Source organism: Macrotis lagotis, chromosome 1 (assembly GCF_037893015.1).
Source record: "Macrotis lagotis isolate mMagLag1 chromosome 1, bilby.v1.9.chrom.fasta, whole genome shotgun sequence".
Taxonomy (NCBI): domain Eukaryota; kingdom Metazoa; phylum Chordata; class Mammalia; order Peramelemorphia; family Peramelidae; genus Macrotis; species Macrotis lagotis.
Window position 1 is genome coordinate 933,888,878 of NC_133658.1, and position 21,191 is coordinate 933,910,068.

Below are 21,191 nucleotides of genomic sequence, written 5' to 3' on the forward strand. Positions count from 1 at the left end.
GGGAGGGGGAGGGGGCGGTGCCGCGGCGGCTCCCGACGCAGGCGAGGGGACCGCGGTCGGGCCGCGCGGCGAGGCGAGCGGGAGCAGGAGCACGAGTGGGAGCGGGAGGAGCGAGAGGAGCCGACGCTAGAGCAGGAGCAGGAGGCGGAGGAGGGGCAGAAAGGAACGCACGCCGAGGGGGCGGGGCTAAATAACGCGCGTCACCGCGCTGCCCTCCAACCGCCTCGCTGCGGGCCCCCCCGCGCGCTGCGACGCCCTGACGTCACCGCGTTCCGCACGGGGGCGGGCCCCGGGGGGGGGTCTGGCCGCCAGAAGAAAGGCGCCCGAGGGGGCGGGGAGGGCGGGGGCGCGTGCGCACTGGCCTGGGCGGCCTGGGACGCGGCAGGCCCGTGGGGGCGGGGGGCTCCGGGGCGGGAACGGAGACGGAGAGGGAGGGAGAGCGAGCGACGCCAGAAGCGACGCAGCGGCGCCCCTCCCCCGCTCTCCGCGCTTGCGCACGAGCCAGGCCACGTGGGCGGGGCGAGGGGGGGCGGGGCCGAAAGCCTTCTGGACTCCTGGGCCCCGGGGAGGGGGCGGGGCGGCGCGCGTGCGGCCGCTGCGCGTGTACGTGGGTGGGTGTGTCCCGGCTCTGTGTCTGCGTGGGTGGGTGTGTCTGGGCCGGGGGTGCGTGCGCGCGCGCCCGCGGCCTGTCTGTGCGCCCTGCGGGGCTCCTGTGCCCCCTCCGCGCCCCGCTCCGCTCCCCTCTTTGTCCCCAGCGGGCGGTGGTCCCTCTGGCTCTTGCCCCCCACGGGCAGCCCGGAGCCCGCCCTGGGGAAGCCAGCCTGAAGGAACGCCTCGCCCCGAGGGCAGGGCACGGCACTGGGCACAGCCCCCCCTTGTCGGGCCTGGGCCCTCCGCTGCCCCGGGCCTCTGCCAAAGGAAGGAATGATGATTACCCTTCCCTCAAGTCATCACACGCCGAGGAAGCCGAGGCACGTTCCTGCGGCCGGCTGCCAGCGCTGTGCCACGCAGGCTGGGCAGAGCAGAATGAGTGCAGAAAGAGGGGGGCGAGGGAGAAGCCAAGACCCGCCCCCCGCCGTGGCCGAATGGCACTGCCAGCCCTAAGCTTAGGCACACAGACACCTGGGTGGGCCACCCGCTGCCCGCCCTCGCGCCGGAGGCCCGGCTACAATTTGACAAAACCAGTAAAGACAGAGCCTGCACTTTGCAGGCCAGGCTCACCACCCTGTCCCCCAGAGCCTCCAAAGCAAGGGGGGCTGCAAGGTCAGGGGCCCACACTTGCCCAGCGTCTTGACCCTCTCTCTGCCGCTGTGCTTTGGGTCAAAGGCTTCCTGTTTCTTCTGTCTCCCATAAGGATGTCTGCGGTGCCTCTGACCAAGGGACCCCAAGCAGTGGGATCACCCACTGACACTTGTAAAATCTTCTCAACCCATGGGTGAGAGTGAGGGGTCTTGGGGAAAGGCTCTGGGGTCCATGCAGGAGCAAGGCAGAATCTATCCAGAGGAGTCCCCTAAATCCAGAGAATAACTAGGTCATCAGAGGGATCGTACTGAAACGCTTTTGGGGTGGGGACCTCCTCCTTTGGGTTTGATGTTTCTATCAGGTTCCATAAAGCCCAGACTCTTTAGCTTGAGACTTTGCTAGAATTGCCCTTTTTTTTTTTTGTTTTGTTAAATGTGATCAAATCTTTGTTTCCAGGATGAAGACAAATCTGGGAGTGTGATCTGAGAGCTTTCCACATGAGACTGGAGCTGTGGGGTCAGGGATGAAATGTGTGATAAATGTCTTCAATAAAGAGAAGCCATGGCACAGGCTTGTGAGCAGGATCAATTACTGATCGATGGGGTCACCGAGCAGCTTATAGACTATTGGTCTCTAGCAGAGAAGGAGAATGGCAGTTTTTTATTTTGCAAAACTAGGGACTTACAGAATCCACAGCTTGGAGCTTCCAGTAAGCAAGGTTCCATTAGTCTCTCTGCTCCCCACCTCCCTGGGGTCTCACGCAGCCCCCTCCCACACCACCTTCTTCTTCTCCCCTCTTTTTTTGCCCCCTTGTGCCGAGGTAGCCCCTGGCTCTTTGTGAGCACCAGTGCCTCCCCCCCCCCCCCCCCCCCCCCCCCGGCAACTCCTGGGATTCTCTCTAGCCTCGTGGAGCCCTAAGGCCCATAGAATAAAAAGGCACCAGTGCAGAACACTGCTCAACAAACCCAAAACATCTTGAAGCCCCTCCTGGGATCCACAGTCACCCCTAGGAGCATCCACTGGGATTCTGGCCCCCCAAAAGGACTGGAGCCTGGCTTTAGGGAGACATGTTGGGATGTGGCCCTGGAGCCTGTCTTTGTTAAGGCAGTTGGGGTGAAGTGACTTAGCCAGGGTCACACAGTGAGGAAATAGCTGAAGCCACAATTAAACTTAGAGGTCCATCCACTGAGTCACCTAGAAGTCCCTAGTCTCTTCTTGGTGTTTTCCTTTGGATCTTTTAGCACCAAGCACATGGATGGGGGGGGGAAGACTCCAGGTCTCCCTACACAAGACATCATTGCCCCCTTTGATCCGCCTCCTGTCAGTAGTTCTGCCTCTCAAACTCACACTGTCCAGCACCATCCCAAAATCTGGGTTCAAGTGCTACCTGGCTCCATGTGGCCAGGTGACTTCCGATAACATTCCAAGAACTGGACTTTGTCTAGTCTCACCCCTCCCTGGTTTGCTCCAGAGAGCTGTCTGCTCCAGTCCATAAGACCACATGATTTTGAGGATGGTCACTTATGCACAGTACCATCATCACCTGGGGTCTGGATGTGGCTGCACAGTCTCTGCCTCCTCCATCCTTCTTTCCAAATGAATTTTTAAAAATTATTTTAGCATGCTCTATAGTGCGTTCCCGTGCTAATTTGATCAGTCTTGCATTAAAAGTGCAAATTAATAATACTGTTGTTTTTCTTCTATTGGTGTGACCCAGTCCTGAGCACTGACTTTTCCACCAACTATTTAAGGGTTCTTTGTAGATTTGCTTTCAGAGCATTTTGTAATTGAACCTAGAGAAGTCTTTTGTGCCTTTAGGAGGTTGTTCCCTAGATATTTCAATTTGTCATTGTTGGAATGGAATTTTTTTTTTCTTTCATTATTGTTTCTTACGTTTTCTTATCATTTTATAGGAATATTATTGATTTTAAGGGATTTGTTTTGTCACTTACAACTTTGCTCATGCTTGTAATTGTTTTAATCAGTACCTACTGATCTCTTAGGACTTTCCAAGTAAACCATCATAGCCTCAACATGGAGGGATAGTTTTATTTCCTCTTTAGCTATGTGTACTCCAGTCATTTCTTCCTCTTGTCTCATTCCTGCTGTTACCATTTACAAAATCAGATCAAAGAATTAACTGGAAGAATGGGCATCCTTGCTGCACTCCTGTATTTCTCTTAGTTTATTTTAGTCTGTTTTTTTTTTTTTTGTAAAGCAAATGGGGTTAAGTGGCTTGCCCAAGGCCACACAGCTAGGTAATTATTAAGTGTCTGAGACTGGATTTGAACCCAGGTGCTCCTGACTCCAGGGCCGGTGCTTTATCCACTATGCCACCTAGATGCCCCAAGAGGCCATATTTCTTTTAAAAGGTTTTTGAGAATCCCCATTGTGTTTTTTTGCTTACTTTTAATTTAAATCGATGCTTTTTATGAAATTAAAGAATGTCCTTCCATACCCAGACTTTAGGGTTTTGGGCATAAGTGGAACATCATCAAAGGCCTTTATTTTACATCTATTGAGAAACTCATGTGGTTTAGGATAGTGATTCTTATTAATATGATTGATAATGTTGATTATTTTCTTCATTTTGAACCATCCATGTTTCCATGGTATAAAGCCTATTTGGTCATAATGAATAATTTCTTGTTTCTTGATGAATTGCTGTAGTATGTTAAAATTTTGAGCCAATATTCCCTGATGATGTGGGCTTATAGTTTTCTTTTTTGTGTTTATCCTCTCCTGGTTTAAGTATTAAGACTATATTTGTCTCAAAAGAATCTGGTTGGATTCTTTGTTTCCCAATTGTGGAGAATTTTCATCAGGACCAGGTGGTTTTCTCCCCGCTTTGATATTTCCTTTACACCTCCATTTGTTTCCTTTTTTTGAAATTGAGCTATTTAAGTTCTTTATCTGGTCTTTTGTTGGTTTTGAAAATGGTGAAGCTCCATGCCATATTTTTAATTTTCCTATTTCTCAGTTTTGTTAGCATAGAACTGTGCATAATGTTTTGATTATTTTTATTCTCATTTTGCTGTGATTGATTTGATTTTCTGTGGTCTTCTTTCCCATCAGATTAGCTAAGAACTTAGCAGAGAAATCTTTTTTTTGTTTTATTCATCATTTCTATGTTTTTTTATTTCCAAATTATTTATTTCCCGTCAATTTTTAATATCTCCTCTTTTGTGATTATTTTACACTAAATCCTTTGTTGGCTTTCTAATTTTAAAATTTGCATATTCAGGTCATTTATCTTCTCTTTTTCTTATTTGGCAATATATGTTGGAAGGGCTATGATTTTTCCTGAAATTTTGCTATTTTTCATCATTATTATTTTTCTTATATATACTTATTAATAACTTCTATGCTTTGTTTATTTACCCATTCATTATTTAGGATGCCATTGTTAAGTCTCCATTTAAGTTTCCATATTCTCTTTGTAGTCCTTAAATGAATTATTCTTTTTATTCCATTGTGGTCCTTAATGATTTCTGCTGTTCCCCCTGTTGCTGTGATTGTCCTTGGTTCCTGCATTTTAGGGTTGTCTGGAGTGTTCATGGAGCAATTGATTCCTTTAGGGATGTTCTATTTTGTTTTTTCCATAAAAGCTTTCAAACTCTTCTTTGTAATTAAAGATTTATCTTTTGTCATTTCTGGTTAAGCACAGATTTGCAGGGGAGGTCATCCTGGGCTGCATCCTGATCTCCCTTGCTCTTCAGAACATATTATTCCATTTCTTCCTGTGTGTTCTGTAGATACAGAATTGCATTGTATTATTCAAATCTCTTTTCGTTTGTATTTGAAGGTCTTTTGCTGTCTTATTTCTGAATTGAATGGTTAAATTTATCCACTGGTCTCTTGGCATTTGCAGCCTTGGCTTTTTTTTTTCTTTTTATGGAGAGAATCTGTTTGTTTTTTCAATTAGTATTTTATTTTCTGTGTTCAGAGTGTGGGGTGGTTATCTTGTATTATTTTCTTCCATGATATTTTCCAGGCTTTTTTGTCTTAGCATGGTCTTCTGGGTGACCTTTGATCCTTAGGTTCCTTAGGTTGTCTATGCATCCTGACTTGGAAATCAATCATTTTGCTAACTATTGAGCATATTTTCTTTTAATTATTGATTTTTCCTTCTCTTGTTCTGAATTGTCTTTCACTTCTGTGTATTTGTATACCCAATCTATTTTTTTTTCTCTTTTATTTCTTTGGTGAAATTTACCTTCATAGATTCAAGTTTTTCTATTCTGTTCATTAATTTTATTGTGCAGGCTATAAATTCTGCTGTCCTCATTCTCATTTCTTTTTTTGTTTGTTTGTTTGTTTTTTAGTTTTTGCAAGGCAAATGGGGTTAAGTGGCTTGCCCAAGGCCACACAGCTAGGTAATTATTAAGTGTCTGAGACCAGATTTGAACCCAAGTACTCCTGACTCCAGGGCCCGTGCTTTATTCACTGCGCCACCTAGCTGCCCCTTCTCATTTCTTTTTAATTCCTTTTATGAACAGCCTACAAAATGTGGATCTGTGTTCTCTCTAAATTCCATAGAGTCCTCTGTCTCATCTCGTGTCAGATGCTCTCCTTCAGTGCATCATCTGTTCATTATTGCCATATTTCCTTCTGCTGATAATGTTTTGTTTTCACTGTTAATTTATCTGGTTATGTTCAAGGTCTTTAAATTTTCTTCTTCCTGAAATCCTTAGTCATTCCCCTTTATTTCCCTCCTATTGCTCACTTTCTGACTCCTTCCTTTCTTGGAGTTTCCTTTGGGATTGAATCTCAAAGTTCTCAACCTCCTCCTACTCTGGGCAATTAAAGACACCCCAGACTAGATCTCCGGCCCATGCGGGGGTCAGATCTGGCCCCGACCTGCCCTAGCGCTCTTCCTTGGTTTGTTGGAGTACCAATACTGCCCCTTCCCACCCCTCCCCTGACCCCAGGATCCTGTCCTGGGGGGCTATCCCATTCTCTCTGCTCCCCGCCTCTCTGGCTAGAGAACTGCTAGGCTGTGCCAGGGGCTGCTTGCTTCATGTTGGTTGTCTATCCTAGCCCCCAGTTGGCCTAAAGAGAGGCCACAGCTTTCCACTACAGGCTGAACAAACTTAGTCCTCTTGAATCTAGGATCTCCATGGCATTGGGCAGAGGGAGGGGAACCATTTCTGGTTCTCACAAGCCTTGGGCTAATAGGGTCAATCTTGCTGCCCATGCCATGGGTGGGATGGGGGATCAATTTATCAGGTTTTTAATTTAACCAACTGAAGTTCCTTTTCCTTTGGTGTACAATATCCATTCTAGAGAGATTTTAGTGGTCATGAGAAATCTGCTGCTCTTCAACTTGATCATTTTTTAATTATCTCCTTTCAGCTTGTTTTCAGGGTCCATTTTTTGTGATTGATTTTAAGTGATTTGCCCAAGGTCACACAGCTAGGCAAGTGTCGGTCTGAGACAGGATTTGAACCCAGGTCCTCCTGACTCCAGGGCCGGTGCTCTATCTACTGTACCACCTAGCCACCCCAGGGTTCCATTTTTTAAAAAGATACTTTATATTTTCTTCTATTTTTCAATCTTTTGACTTTTTTCCCCTAATATTTCTTATTTCTTGTTAGAATGATTAAATTCTGTTTGTTTCATTCTATTTTGGGGGACCCCAAAATTTGAACTAGGTTTCCCATCTTCCTTAGAAGTTACTTATTCTCGGGGCAGCTAGGTGGCGCAGTGGATAGAGCACCTGCTCTGGAGTCAGGGGTACCTGGGTTCAAATCTGGTCTCAGACACTTAATAATTACCTAGCTGTGTGGCCTTGGGCAAGCCACTTAACCCCATTTGCCTTGCAAAAAACTAAAAAAAAAATTTACTTATTCTCTTTGATCTCTTTGATCTACTGGGTCTATACCCTGGAGAGATGATGAAAAAGAGTAAAAACATCCCTTATACAAAAATACTCCTAGCAGCCCTGTTTGTGGTGGCAAAGAATTGGAAATTAAGTGAATGTCCTTCAACTGGGGAATGGCTTAGCAAACTGTGGTATATGTATGTCACGGAACACTATTGTTCTATTAGAAACCAGGAGGGATGGGATTTCAGGGAAGCCTGGAGGGATTTGCATGACCTGATGCTGAGTGAGATGAGCAGAACCAGAAGAACATTGTACACCCTAACAGCAACATGACATGGGGGTGATGATCAACCTTGATGGACTCACTCATTCCATCAGTGCAACAACCAGGGAAAATTCTGGGCTGTCTGCGATAGAGAATGCCATCTGTATCCAGAGAAAGGTATTACCTTTAATTTAGGGAAAAAAAATGTTATCTTATTCTGTAATTTTGCTATCTCTTGTACTTTATTTTTCTTCCTTAAGGATATGATTTCTCTCTCATCATATTCAACTTAGATCAATGTATACCATAGAAACAATGGAAAGACTAACAGACTGACTTCTGTGGGGGGGGTTGGGGGGAAGGAAGCAAGAATGGAGGGAAAATTGTAAAACTCAAAATCTTTCTAAGAAAAAAATAATAAAAAATGGGGAAAAAAAAGTTACTTATTCTCCTTGCTCTGCTTCCAGCTCAAGCTCAGTCATTATTCAAGGGAGTAACCTATGTGGAAGAAGCTTGCCAGTCCTCTTCTCCAAACAAGAGCAGCCCTTTAAAGCAGACCCCCAGCCTGGCTTTTATGTCCCCTGCAGCATATTTCAGGGAAGCATCTTGGGGAGAAGTGGGCTAGTTCCAGCAGCATCTTCTCTTCCCCCACAAGGTCCCAGCCCTATCCAAGGGTCCAATTCAGCAACAAGTCTATGTTTGTGAACAGGACTAATACCAAAGAAGAGCTGTCTTCATCTGTCTGACTAGTGTGAGACTGAGCCCCTGGAGTGAGACCACCTAGCACAAAGTGGGCACTTTCATTGGGTTGTGGACCAGCTGTCTGACTGTGCCATGGGAAGCACTGGGAACAGGCCTGGCTTTTGCCTCTCTTGGTCTCCCCCGGCTCAACCCAGGGTTGAACATTTTTATTCATTCCTCATTTCATTTCTGTCTCTCACTACATTTCTTGCATCCACTCTCATGGTCCTGGTAGCCATGCCATTTCCCCCTGAAGTTGTGGCACCTGTCTCATGTAGTAGATTTCCACTGAGGGCTTCTCTTAACCATTGTGTCTTTTTTTTTTGACATGGAAACGATTTTATTAATAAAGTTGTTGAAATGTGTGCATACTAATTTAAGAACAAAGCACTTTTAACCTTAGTAATCATTACACTAAAACAGCAGATTTGACATTTTATTCACAACTACAACAATAGTTTACAAAGCTTTTAATTAATATTTCCTCCGTTTAGTCCTCCTCTGCCTCCCATTGCATGGGATATACCTTTGTCTATTAAACTGACGACCCCGACTCCCGTTCTCAAAGTCTGATGCTGCAGCCTAACTTGTCTAACTTGTCTAAAAGGCTTAGGTTAACAACTGCTAGTGTCTGCAGAGGAGCTTGACGGAGGATCTTAGCTGGTAGAAGGAAGATCGGACTCATCAGATGCCTGAATAGGTTCTTCCTCCTGCTGGCTATCGATTTCTAATCCAGCTTCTGAACTAATTCCTTCAGGTTCTGTCTCCACAAATACTTCATCTCCATCATCACCTGTCACTTGTTTCTGCGGTTGTGGATAAGTTGCCAGTGGGGGTTGTCACCATTGGAACAGACTGAGATGTATGCTCAGAAGCATCGGTGTTAACTTAATTGTGCCAGGAGGCATCTTTTGCTCTATATTCACCCTCAGCTTTTGGTTTGGTCTGTGCCCCTCCCCAATCTTGGATGAGCTGGGTAGACCTGGTTAGGGACTGTCTTTCCTGCACAGGGTGGGGAGCAGCTGGGTGGCACAGTGGAGAGACCACCAGTCCTGGAGTCAGAAAGACTTGAGTTCAAATCTAGATGACATTTGCTGTATGCATTTGGACATGTTAATGAACACCAAAGGCTTCCAAAAAAAAGGAAGAGGAGAAGAGGAGGAGGAAAAAGATTAGGAGGAAGAGAATGAGAAAGAAGAAGAAGAGCAGCAGGAGGAGGAAGGAGAGGAGGAAGAGGAAGAGGCATAATCAAACAGTTTACATAGGAATGAAGGATTATGCTGGGCTCTTTTTAGGATTGAGGGTCCTATCTCCTGTCACCAGGGGATTGGGTCTCCTGCCTTCGTGTCCAAGTGTAGCTCTTCGAGAAAAACCCAATGGAGCCTTTCCTTTTGGGGTCAGGTTCCCAGTTTTTGGAGCTGGGGATATTTGTCAGGGTTAGCACTGGCTTTTCTGATACTTCCACCCATGTTCAGGTGGTGCAGTGGATAGAGAGAGCACTGGAATCAGCAGGGCAGGAGTTCGACCAGCCTTAGGCACTTGACTCTTACTAGCTGGGTGACCTTGGGCAAGTCACTTCATCTCCAATCTCCTGATCCATATCTGGCCACTGGACCCAGATGCCCTGGAGGAGAAAGTGAGGCTGGTGACCTAGCATAGTTCCCCTCACTCAAATTCTGTTCATGTGCTTGTCATGGTGTCACCTCCCTGACTTCAGGATCTTCTTCATTGATGAAGGAAAAACATTAGTCCTTTTCCTCATCTCTCTGTCCTTCTATCTGTGCAGCATTCTCACCGCTCTACCTGAGGCTGCTTTCAGAGGTTTCCATCTCTAGCCTTTCCAGAATCCTCCCGGATTCATTTTGAGGAAGGCCAGGCTGCTCTCTTCCTCCAGGAAAAACTGGAGAAAGTGAGGGATCTATCGCAATGGAGGCCAGGCCTTCTGACGAACTGAAGAGTTTAAAATGAATGTTTATCCATAGCAGGTGATAGAGAGATGCATGGCAGACATGGATGGGACATGTCAGAGAGGGGTGACAGAGAGCTTCTGGGGGTCAGGAGAGAGGTGTCCTCTCAAGCCAGGAAGGTTCTGGTGGTTCTGCTTGGGAGGAGGGCTAACTTCCAATTTGATAAGATCACAGAGCCAGGGGCTCATCTAAATATCTAAATAAAGTGACTAAAAGGTCCTTCCTAGGGAGGGTCACAAAGTACAAACTAGGAACTTGCATGATAATGTTATCCTTTGTTCTCAAAGAGGTGATGCCCAGACAAGCACTGGAATTGGATTGGAGTGAGAGGCTTTTTTCCTATGGCCAGATATGAATCAGAATGACCAGAGATGACCCTGGATGCCAAGCAACCAGGGAGAAGTGACTGGCCCAAGGTTACACAGCTAGACAATGTCTGAGGCTGGATTTGAACTCTCTCCTCCTGACTCCAAGGCCAGTGTCATCTCTCAGAAATTAAGAACAAAGACAACTATTTTCTCCACCACAAAAGAAATACTTAAAGTCCACAAGCATTTATTATGCATCTACTGAGTACCCCAACCTGGAAGAGTAAGGTAAAAAACAATCCTTGCCCTCAGGGAGTCAATGAGTTAGTCAAAGACTCATTCCAGTAAAGTTTTTTTTTAATTTTTTTATTATTTTTATTTTATTTTTTTAAAGAAAGATTTGAGTTTTACAATTTTCCGCCATTCTTGTTTCCCACCCCACCCCACACAGAAGGTATTCTGTTAGTGTTTACATTGGTTCCATCCAGTAAAGTTTTGAAAAGGAGATGAGAAGCTTTAGATTGGAATTTCTAAAAGCTGTTTAAAAAAAGTGAGGTGCTTACTTTGCCTTTGTCTTTGTAAGCTGACAAAACTTGGAATTCTAAGGGCCCTTCATTTTCATTTTTTATTTTCAAATTTTAAATCTTAAATTTTATTTAATTTTTTTTGTCCTGTTTTGTTCAGAGGGCTTGATAGCATCGTGCTGCATTTATTGATATGGTGAATTTCTTTAAAAGTCTGAATGCCACTGAAAGGGTAATTACTTGCCAAATGGGGATCCGTGAAAAAAACAATTGATACTGGTTTTCTGATTTTCTAATGATGACTATTCATTTTCCTTTTATTTAATTTGAATTGTGCTGTTTCTCCTGAAGATCTGGCTGCCTCCTGAAATCTGTTTCCTGTTAATATTAACCTCCACTGGCACCACAACCAACAACAAAGCTGAGTTATGGAATGTGGCTCTAAAGGGAAGACTAGACATTCCTGAGATAAGTAACCCAAGGAGAGGGAGACTTTGTGGACTCATTTCCTTGCCTTGACAACTCTGGCTCCTCTCCATGATATGGAAGACCCTTCCTCTCAATTAACCCATTGTGACTTCTTTAAAAAGTGTGGGATTTAATCTGAAAACTAACTGGGTTGGTTTCCTTGGGGGGTGTAGGAGATAATGATTTCATTCCAACTTAACTTTGTTCTTCCTTAATTGAAGGAAGGAAGGAAGGAAGCAGGAGATGATGAATCCATTTGACTAAGCCTTTATGGATATCATTATATATTTTAAAAAAACAAAATAAAACTATTTTTCTGTCACTGATAAGATTTTTCTCTAGAAAGACCTTGTACAAACTCCTGTTAAACCCTAATTTTCTGGGGCTAAAAATGAGATACAAAAAGTTAGCTTTATCCATGAAGCTTTATTCTCTGGGATCTTACCAAACCCATGGGTCCTTGGAGGGTCTCATTAAAAATGCCAATCCTGATGGAAAATGTTGGGAGGGTTTTATACAGAAAGGACAAAGAATCATAAAACTGAGTTAGGCAGCCAATCAGATTTCATGTAGATGACATAGTTCTACATTATGATCCTCTCGTAAGTTATCTTATTTGCTTCAAATTCCTATTGATATGGGGCAGCTAGGTGGCATGGTGGATAGATCACTGGCCCTGGAGTCAAGAAGGACCTGAGTTCAAATAGGACCTCAGACACTTAATTAACCTTAGCTGTGTAACCTTGGGCAAACCACTTAACCCCATTGCCTTGCAAAAAAAAAAACCCTAAAAAAATTCCTACTGATATGTTTACAAACATGGATTTCTCTCCTCCTCTGAGATGTGGGCTCAGGTGAAGGACTTTATTGGTACTATTACAAAGATGCCCTAGAAAGGATCAACACAGGCCAAGTCAACATTCAGATGGAGGAGACAGACCTTGACAGGGCAGATTGACATTTTTACTCAGATTTATAATTTTTAGTTGGAGGCCGAGAAACCAATTTTTGATTAGAAATATAGAATAAGAGAGGTTCCCTAGCTTGGCTAAGGATTGTTTTGTTTTGTTTTGAATTCTGATTCCGAGTTTAAGCATAAGAAAATCTGGGTTTTTATTTCCATAATTTCCACAATGAGGTGGATTAATTTTGGCAGCAATAACCTCACAAAAACCAAAGAGGAGGCATTCCCCCCTTTCCACAGATGCACAATCTCTAGAAAAGAGGAGAGCTGAGATACCTGAGGGGACTAGGTCCCCTCGGGAGGAGATCCCAGCTCCAGGAACAGGACACTTGTGGAAAAAAGGGAAAGGATTGGAAATGTGTACAATCAACCCCACTGAGATTGTCTGATTCTGGAGATAATACCTGAGCAATGAGAAGTCATTCAGACTCCCAAAGACCCCTAAGCCTCAGGCACTCTTGGAGGAAGCAGGGGCCTTACCCCTGTGCTGTTTGCTTACTCAGTAGTGGACAGGGGTCCTGTCCTCCAGAGGAACAGCCCTGGGAGACTTGGTTTGGAAAATGAGTGTGCCTGGGACACTGGGAGACCACACCAAGCAGACAAAGGGAGCCCAAGGTCTCCGGCTGCCAAGGATGTGATTGCCTTCTTAGAGGTAAGGCCAGTAGATACCAGGCAGGAGGCTTGCACTCAGATGTTTGGGGGGGGGTGGTGGATCAGAAGACCCCTACACTAATTTTTTCTCTAACACTGTACAGAATGAAGGTGAGAAGCCTCCCGAGTTCCTCCTCAAGATCACTGCTACAGACAAGGGCTGAGGACCCCAAGGATGCTGAAACACTGCACTGCAGAGCCTGTTCTTAGGGGAGGGGCATGACCCTCAGGTGGCCAATGACATCCAAGGGATGCAGACACAATGCCAACCCAAAGGGAGGAGGTAGCATAACTCCAGGCAACCTCACCACCAGGGCTGAGATGAGCCCCAGGGAGGATGTGGAACCATCCTGAACACCCCCATTCTCTTGGCCAGGGAATGGACACCAGAGGAACAGCCTCCTCTTGTACACTGTGGATTAGATGAACCTCCTGATGTCCATGTACTGGCAAAGAGAGGGCAGCCTTGGTCATGAAGGTCAATCTTCATCCAGCTTTGGGTCACCAGAACATGGCCAAGGGAGGTGGTCACCCTGGGACCACAGGAGGACCCCATGACTTCATGGTAAGAGAGCCTGGGCAGTAGTGCAAACTCATTACCATTACTTTCCAGTCTTTTGTTTTATTTAAGGCAGTGGGGTTGAGTGACTTGCCCAAGGTCACACAGCTAGACAATTATTGTCTGAGGTTGAATTTGAATTCAGGCCCTCCTGCCCCCAGGGCCCATGCTCTATACACTGGTGCTCCAGTCTTTTTTATGACAAGTATTTGGGTAAAATACCTTTAAAGTCAATGAAAGGGCTTGCACTTGGTGATTTGAGTGACAAAGACAATGCACACCTGGGCTACCTTAGGAATCTTGTCAGTGGTAAGTGGACACTGGCTCTAGTATATCCTGTAAACCTTAAAATAAAATGACAGGGTGTGTGGGGGGGGACCAAGATTAGGGGAACAATTGTAAAATTCAAAATAAATAACATTTTTTTTTTTAGGTTTTTGCAAGGCAAATGGGGTTAAGTGGCTTGCCCAAGGCCACACAGCTAGGTAATTATTAAGTGTCTGAGACCTAATTTGAACCCAGGTCCTCTTGACTCCAGGGCTGGTGCTTTATCCACTATGACACCTAGCTGCCCCTTAAATAACATCTTTTAAAAAATAAAATAAAATGACAGAAAAGAGGTAAGATATGAAGTTTTATTCTCTAGGATTCACCAGGAGACTTAGGAGTGGGAGCCATCCATTTATCCATAAATAAATCTCTAACCTCCTTGGCCTAATGATGATGATGATGATTGATGATGATGATGATGTCTGTCCAGCCTTCTGGAAGATGATCAGAGAGGTGATGCCACAAGGAGCTGAGCCCTGGATTGGATCTGTATGAGGGACTGTGCGATGGCACCTGCCTCAGAGTCTCCTCCAGAGCTACCTGGGTCCAGGGGCCAGATAGGAATGGAGACCAGATGGGCCTGGCGGTGAGGCAGACAGGTGAAATGACGTGCCCAGCTAGATAGTGGCTGCATTTAAACTCAGGTGGTCCTGACTCTGGGCCCTGCTCTCTCACCACCATACCAGCCTACTGCCTTAGGCACCCTGGAGAAGGGGGCACCATGTGGGATGCTCCTTCTCCAACACCATCTGATAAGTTATCTCTTCCTGGACAAGTTTTCTTGCTCTTCTTATCTTTGGCTTCCAGTAGTGAACTCAGGAAATAACATTCTATTTCTTACAACAGAAAGAAATCAGTCTTTAACCAGGAATCTAGTTTGAATCTAGTTCTTAAACTTTCTCAGTCCAGACCCTTCAATGCTGGCAAGTATTGGTACTGTGGGAACAAGTTCTGGTCTTTCCCTGATTCTGGCAGGGCATTTGCCACAGTGACAGGTTGGGCCCTGCTTCTGTCCCCTGGGACCCTCCAAGAAGTCTGTGCAGAGGCCCACAAGAGCTTCAGGGGCCTCTGGGTGGACCCTGAGGGGTTGGACTGGGAGGAGGGCAGCCCCCCCAGAGGGGAATGAAAGGCCAGTGGTCTTCTCCTGCCATGGTCACCTTCTCCAGCTATGCCTGTGGCATGCACTTGAGGCCCAGGATTCAGAGAAAGAGCTGGGAGATGGAGAATCTCTGGCATCTGTCACCACTGGCCAGTAAATTCAACACTTCCCTCAGTGAAGAACAAAGGAGAGTGAGCTGATGGCCAGACTCTGACCGCAAGGACTCATGTGGGCGGGTTCATGGTGCCAGGGTGTGAAGCCCCTACTACCATAGGCCCATGACCTCCCATTGAGCTAACTGATTTATCCAAGGGCTCCAGGGGACACAGTGGGACCTGGACTCGGAAAGACCTGGGTTCAGATCCAACCATTAGGTCACTTCATCTAACTCATTTTTTTTTTGTTTAATCTGTAAAATGGGATAATTGTGGCTCTGAGCTGGCAGGGATGTTGTAAGGATCCAATGACACTGCTGATGACTATTTGTTTTGTTTACCTGGGATGTCAAGATCATTTTTGTTGTTTCAAAGGGATAAACCCCCTATCTTTGCAAGGGACAGCAGAGTTTCAGCTCAGGAGAGGAACATGCCTGCTGTTGGATGCCCATTGGCACTGCCTGCCCTCACAGGGCTGGCAGGAGTCAGTTCCCTGGTACAGTTCCAAACCTTCCTAGAGCTCAGGTACATCTGACTTCTGGCACCAGAGGGATGATGGGGGAGGCCAGCCTCCCTCCCGGCCCTGCCCCATCCAGCTGCTCTGGGGTCTTTGGGGAGTCTCCCCTTGGGGAAACCCAGCCCCTCTGCAGGTAGCCAAGTTATCCCCTCCCAGTGGGAGAGCTCCTTCATTCCACCCTGTCTGGTAGAGATCCTGCCAGGAAACTTCTCCAATCCCTTGGGTCTTCTCTCAATGGGTCCAGTGTGGTCTTTGGTGGGGAAAGGGTCAGACTTGGAGAGAAAGCCAGGGTCTCCTTTCCCCACCCCTGAAATGACAAGGCGATGGTAAGTTAAAAGGAGCATCCCCCATTTTAAGGGAGTGGCCTGGAATCCCCCCCTCTAGGAGGAGAGTACAGCAGCCTCCTGCTCCCCTCATGGCAGGAGGGCAGATCTCCCTGGGAGGGGCAAGGAGGTGTTGGAGAGGTCACCCCAGCATACCTGGACCTCTATCTGGGTGGGGTACACTTCCTCCCCCCCAAAGGAGGAGGCTGGGAAGCTTCTAGGCTGTTTCCATGGCTTAATGAAGCATGAAGTTGCAGAATGAAGGGCAGATGGAGTGTACCAAGGGCAGGTGTGGGGCACTTGGCAGGTGGCAGGTTTGACCATTTCCCAAAAGGCATCCTGGCCACAGGGTGACAGAGTCTATAGAGTGCCAGGCCTGGAGTTTGGAAGACTCCAGCCTCAGATCCTGAGTGGCTGGAAGACCCTGGGCAAGTCGTTTTACCTTGTTTGCCTCAGTTTCCTCATCTGTCAGAAGAGCTGGAGAAGGAACCAGCAACCCACTCCAATATCCTTACGAAGAAAACCCCAACATAAGAAGGGGCAAGAGCCAGAAGAAGACTTGGCTGCCTTGGGAGTTGGGATGACGCAGTCTTCGGGCAGTGCCTCCTGAGCAGTAAAGAGAGACAGACAGCAGTGTCTGCCTGGGAGGCTGAAGACTTCCCCAGAACTCTGGAGGCGCACTCCACACTTTTGGGGGTGGCATGCATAAGAAAGCTTCCTTCCTAGAGTACTGAGAAGTAGCCAACTGCCCTCTGGCATGAGTCTGGGGGCAGCGCTCCCTCCCTTCCAGCCTTCCCTTCTTCCGGCTACCTGGAGCAACCTTGGGGTGCTTGACCATTTTGGGGGCGTTTGGGGATATTCTGCAGCTCCCTCGTGTTCTTTTCCTAGTGGGCCAAGGAGGAACGGATCTGCCTCCCTCCTCCATGCCCTTATCTTCTTTCTCTCCCGCCGGTTACTTTTATCTCCGTCCTCCCTTCTCAGGGCCCAGACCTGGGGGAGGACACGGACCCCCCTCTACAGGCCCTGCTGATCCTGGGAACGTTTTAGAGCCGATGGGTAAAGGTCCAAATGGTGGACATTGATCCAGCCAGGGAACCGGAGCCTCGGTCACCCTGAGGAGGGGGCCTCCTGGGAGGCTGTGGGGGATCGGGCCCAGCTGGACAGTTGGGCCGGACGGGTCCTGGGTTCGGGAAGTGGGGTGCCCTGGACCCCAAGCTGTCAGCCTCTACCGCTCGTTCCACTGGCCTTTCAAACTGGGGGGCCGCCAGACCCTTGTCCCCCACGTGGCCCAAGCCCCGTCCCCTCCTCCAAGGGCCGGAGTCACCCCACAACGTCTCTTCCTCCCCCCATCCCAGAGGGTCCCCGGCCCTGGGGCTGCCAACACAGCCCCCTCCCCTCGGGCGGACCCTCCTCCCAGGGCCTCCAGCATCCGACCCGGGCCCCCAGCCCCTTGTGGGGGGCCCTCTGGCTGGCTTCTGTACTCGGGTGGGCCGGGGTCTCCCCGGGGCGGGGGCCCGGTGACAGGAGGTGGGGGAGCGAAGGGCGGGGCCCCCTGTAGGGTCGGCACTTGGGGGGAACCCCGAGGGCTTCCCGCCATTTCGGGGCGCCTCGCCCCGCCCCGCCGCCCCGCCGCCCCGCCCCGCCCCGCCGCCCCGCCCCGCCCCGCCCCGCCGCCCCGCCCCGCCGCCCCGCCCCGCCCCGCCCCGCCGCCCGCGCTCCTCCGGGAGGAGAGAAAGGCCGCGTCTCTATGGTCCTTCCGGCTTCAGGGCCCTCGTAGCCCCTCATCTCTATGGTCAGGGCGGGGCGGTGCCGCCGGCTCGGGGCCCTGCCGGTGACGTCACTTCCGGCAGACCGCCCTCTCAGGCCGGAAGTGAGGGCCAGAGCGGAGAAGGCCGCGCTCGGCGAGCTTGCGGGACCGGGGCGGCGGCCACCCGGCCACAGGGGGCGCTGCGGGGCCGGGGGACCTGACGGGTGAGTCGCAAGGGCCCCTGGGAGAGGGCAGGGCCAGAGGGGGCGCCGCGGGCCCGGGGGACCTGCAGGGCGGGATGCGGGGGCCCCTGGGAGAGGGCAGGGCCAGAGGGGGCGCCGCGGGCCCGGGCCATAGAACCCCTACCCAGGGAATGTTGTGTGCACACAGGGTTGCCTGTGGGGTGACGTGGGGGTCGCCATGGGGCAGTTGTGGTCATGGGGTGACATGGGGGTCGCCATGGGGCAGTTGTGCTCATGGGGTGACATGGAAGTCGCCATGGGGCAGTTGTGGTCATGGGGTGACGTGAGGGTCGCCAAGGGGCAGTTGTGGTCATGGGGTGACATGGGGGTCTCCATGGGGCAGTTGTGGTCATGGGGTGACATGGGGGTCTCCATGGGGCAGTTGTGCTCATGGGGTGACATGGGGGTCGCCATGGGGCAGTTGTGCTCATGGGGTGACATGGAAGTCGCCATGGGGCAGTTGTGGTCATGGGGTGATGTGAGGGTCGCCAAGGGGCAGTTGTGGTCATGGGGTGACATGGGGGTCTCCATGGGGCAGTTGTGGTCATGGGGTGACATGGGGGTCGCCATGGGGCAGTTGTGGTCATGGGGTGACGTGAGGGTCGCCATGGGGCAGTTGTGGTCGTGAGGGTCGCCATGGGGTGGTTGTGGTCATGGGGTGACGTGGGGCAGCTGATGGTATGGGTAACATGGGGATCACCATGGGCAGTTGTGGATGACATGTGGATCCCCATGGGGCAGTCAAGCATGTGGCAGTTACGTGGGGCAGTCAAGGATGTAGGGATGACATGGGGATGCCCGTGGGGCAGTCAGGGTGGCATGGGGATGCCCCCGGGGCCGTCGGGGCGGCACGGGATGCCCGCGGGGCCGTCGGGGCGGCACGGGATGCCCGCGGGGCCGTCGGGGCTATGGGGGCCGCACGGGATGCCCGCGGGGCCGTCGGGGCTATGGGGGCCGCACGGGATGCCCGCGGGCCGTCGGGGCGGCACGGGATGCCTGCGGGCCGTCGGGGCTATGGGGGCAGCACGGGATGCCCGCGGGCCGTCGGGGCGGCACGGGATGCCGTCGGGGCGGCACGGGATGCCCGCGGGCCGTCGGGGCGGCACGGGATGCCTGCGGGCCGTCGGGGCTATGGGGGCAGCACGGGATGCCCGCGGGGCCGTCGGGCTGCATGGGATGCCCCCGGGGCCGTCGGGGCGGCACGGGATGCCCGCGGGCCGTCGGGGCACGGGATGCACAGGCCCTTCCCGCCCCCTGACGCTCTCCCCGGCCGGCAGGCCATGGCGGGCTCCACGGCGGCGGCGGCGGCGGCCTCGGCCTCCTCGGCGGCGGCGGCAGAGGCGGTCCACTACATCCACCTGCAGAACTTCTCCCGCTCGCTGCTGGAGACCCTCAACGGGCAGCGGCTGGGCGGCCACTTCTGCGACGTGACGGTGCGCATCCGCGAGGCCTCGCTGCGTGCCCACCGCTGCGTGCTGGCGGCCGGCTCGCCCTTCTTCCAGGACAAGCTGCTGCTGGGCCACTCGGAGATCCTGGTGCCGCCCGTGGTGCCCGCGCAGACGGTGCGCCAGCTGGTGGAGTTCCTCTACAGCGGCTCGCTGGTGGTGGCGCAGAGCGAGGCGCTGCAGGTGCTCACGGCCGCCTCCATCCTGCAGATCAAGACGGTCATCGACGAGTGCACGCAGATCATCTCGCAGGCGCGGGGCGCCGGGCCCAGGGGCGCCGACGAGGGGGGCCCCGGGCCGGCCGCCGCGGCCGAGCTGTGCGCGCCGGGCGCGGGCCCCGGGCCGGCCTCCGAGGTCCGCTACAAGCTCCGGGACCTGCTTTCCGCCCAGCAGCAGCAGCAGCAGCAGCAGCAGCGGCCGGGCGCGGCGGGGGCCCCGGGGGCCACCCCCGACGGGGGTCCCCACGGCTGCCACAGCCGCAAGCAGAGGCAGCCGGTGCGCCTGCAGCTGCTGGAGCCGCTGCCCGTGGTGGTCAAGGACGAGGAGGGCGAGGCGTCGCCCGCCGCCGCCGGGCCCGCCGGGCCGGGCTCAGCCGCCGCGGCCGAAGGGGCCCCGGGGGACGGGGCGGCCGAGGAGGACGAGGACGAGGACGAGGACGAGGAGGAGGAGGCGGCGGAGGAGGAGGAGGCGGCCGGCGGCTTCGCGCCGTGTGTGGGGGGCTTCTACGAGGGCCTGAAGGAGGGTCGGAAGGAGCCCCCCGCCGCCCTGCCCGACCTGGCCCCCGCCGAAGCCGCCGCCGGGAGAGACTATTTCGGCGGGGCCTCGGAAGAGGTGTTCCCCGACGGCTTCATCTCCGTGTGGCCCGGCGAGGAGGTGGCGGAGGGGGGACCCCGGGAGGCGGCCCCCTCGGCTCTGGACGGCCCCCCGCCGGCCCCCGCTCGGCCGGACTGCAGCCTGGGGCCGCCCGCCAGCACCGGGTTCGGACCTCGGCCCCCGGAGCCCCGGGCCCTGGGCTTCGCGGGCCCCCCGAGCGCGGGGGTGAAGGGCGCGGGGGCCGCCGGCCTCTTCCCTTTCCACCTGGGGGCCCCTCCCCCGGGGCCCCCCCAGCCCCCGCCCTTCTTCAGCCCCCTCCAGGCCGAGGGCTCCGCGGGGGGAGGGGCCGGGGGCCCCGCGGCCTCGGCCTCTGCCGCCGCGGGCCTGGGGGGGTTGGGCCCCATCCAGATGCAGCACGGGGAGGGCCCGGGGCCGCCGGCGCCCCCCGGCCCGGGCCCCCGGCCCCCCGAGCTGCCCTCCTACGAGTGCAGCCACTGCCAGAAGACCTTCAGCTCTCGCAAGAACTACACGAAGCACATGTTCATCCACTCGGGTGAGGGTCCCGGGCCCGGCGGGGAGGGGGGGATCGCCGGGGTGGGGGTGGAGAGGGGGGCCCCGGGCCTGGGGGCCCCCTCCGACCCCCTCCCTGTGTGCCGCCCCCAGGGGAGAAGCCCCACCAGTGCTCCGTGTGCTGGCGCTCCTTCTCGCTCCGCGACTACCTCCTGAAGCACATGGTCACGCACACGGGTGTCCGCGCCTTCCAGTGCTCCGTGTGCTGCAAGCGCTTCACGCAGAAGAGCTCGCTGAACGTGCACATGCGCACCCACCGGCCCGAGCGCGTGCCCTGCCCGCTCTGTGCCAAGGTCTTCTCTCACCGCACGCTGCTGGAGCGCCACCTCAGCGCCCACCCGGCCCCCTGACCCCCTCGGGCCTTCTGGAGCCTTGCTGCGCGGGGCTGGGACCCTTCCTAAGATGGACACGGACTGACGGGGAGGGGGCCCCGC

General features: G+C 52.1%; 1 protein-coding gene and 2 long non-coding RNA genes across 4 annotated transcripts; 2 read left to right on the top strand and 1 right to left on the bottom strand.

Moving 5' to 3' along the window:
- The first annotated feature begins 577 nt into the window (after nucleotides 1-577).
- On the top strand, nucleotides 578-1,813 carry LOC141510195 (uncharacterized). Its single transcript, XR_012474789.1, has 2 exons — nucleotides 578-971; nucleotides 1,699-1,813. It is a non-coding gene; the product is annotated as an uncharacterized LOC141510195 (long non-coding RNA).
- Nucleotides 1,814-14,163: 12,350 nt separating this feature from the next.
- LOC141510197 (uncharacterized) lies at nucleotides 14,164-17,565 on the bottom strand. The gene is made up of 3 exons (XR_012474791.1): nucleotides 16,751-17,565; nucleotides 16,383-16,546; nucleotides 14,164-15,924 (listed from the first exon to the last, which is right to left on the bottom strand). It is a non-coding gene; the product is annotated as an uncharacterized LOC141510197 (long non-coding RNA).
- A 234-nt stretch (nucleotides 17,566-17,799) lies between these two features.
- ZBTB45 (zinc finger and BTB domain containing 45) lies at nucleotides 17,800-21,191 on the top strand. 2 transcript variants are annotated; one of them, XM_074220182.1, is made up of 3 exons: nucleotides 17,800-17,911; nucleotides 19,207-20,740; nucleotides 20,851-21,191. In XM_074220182.1, exons 2-3 carry the CDS (start codon nucleotides 19,210-19,212, stop codon nucleotides 21,105-21,107), a joined length of 1,788 nt encoding a protein of 595 aa, XP_074076283.1. In that variant the 5' UTR covers nucleotides 17,800-17,911; nucleotides 19,207-19,209; the 3' UTR covers nucleotides 21,108-21,191. The 2 variants fall into 2 exon arrangements, with proteins under 2 accessions (XP_074076283.1, XP_074076281.1); XM_074220180.1 differs by lacking the exon at nucleotides 17,800-17,911 and having other exon boundaries at nucleotides 19,080-20,740.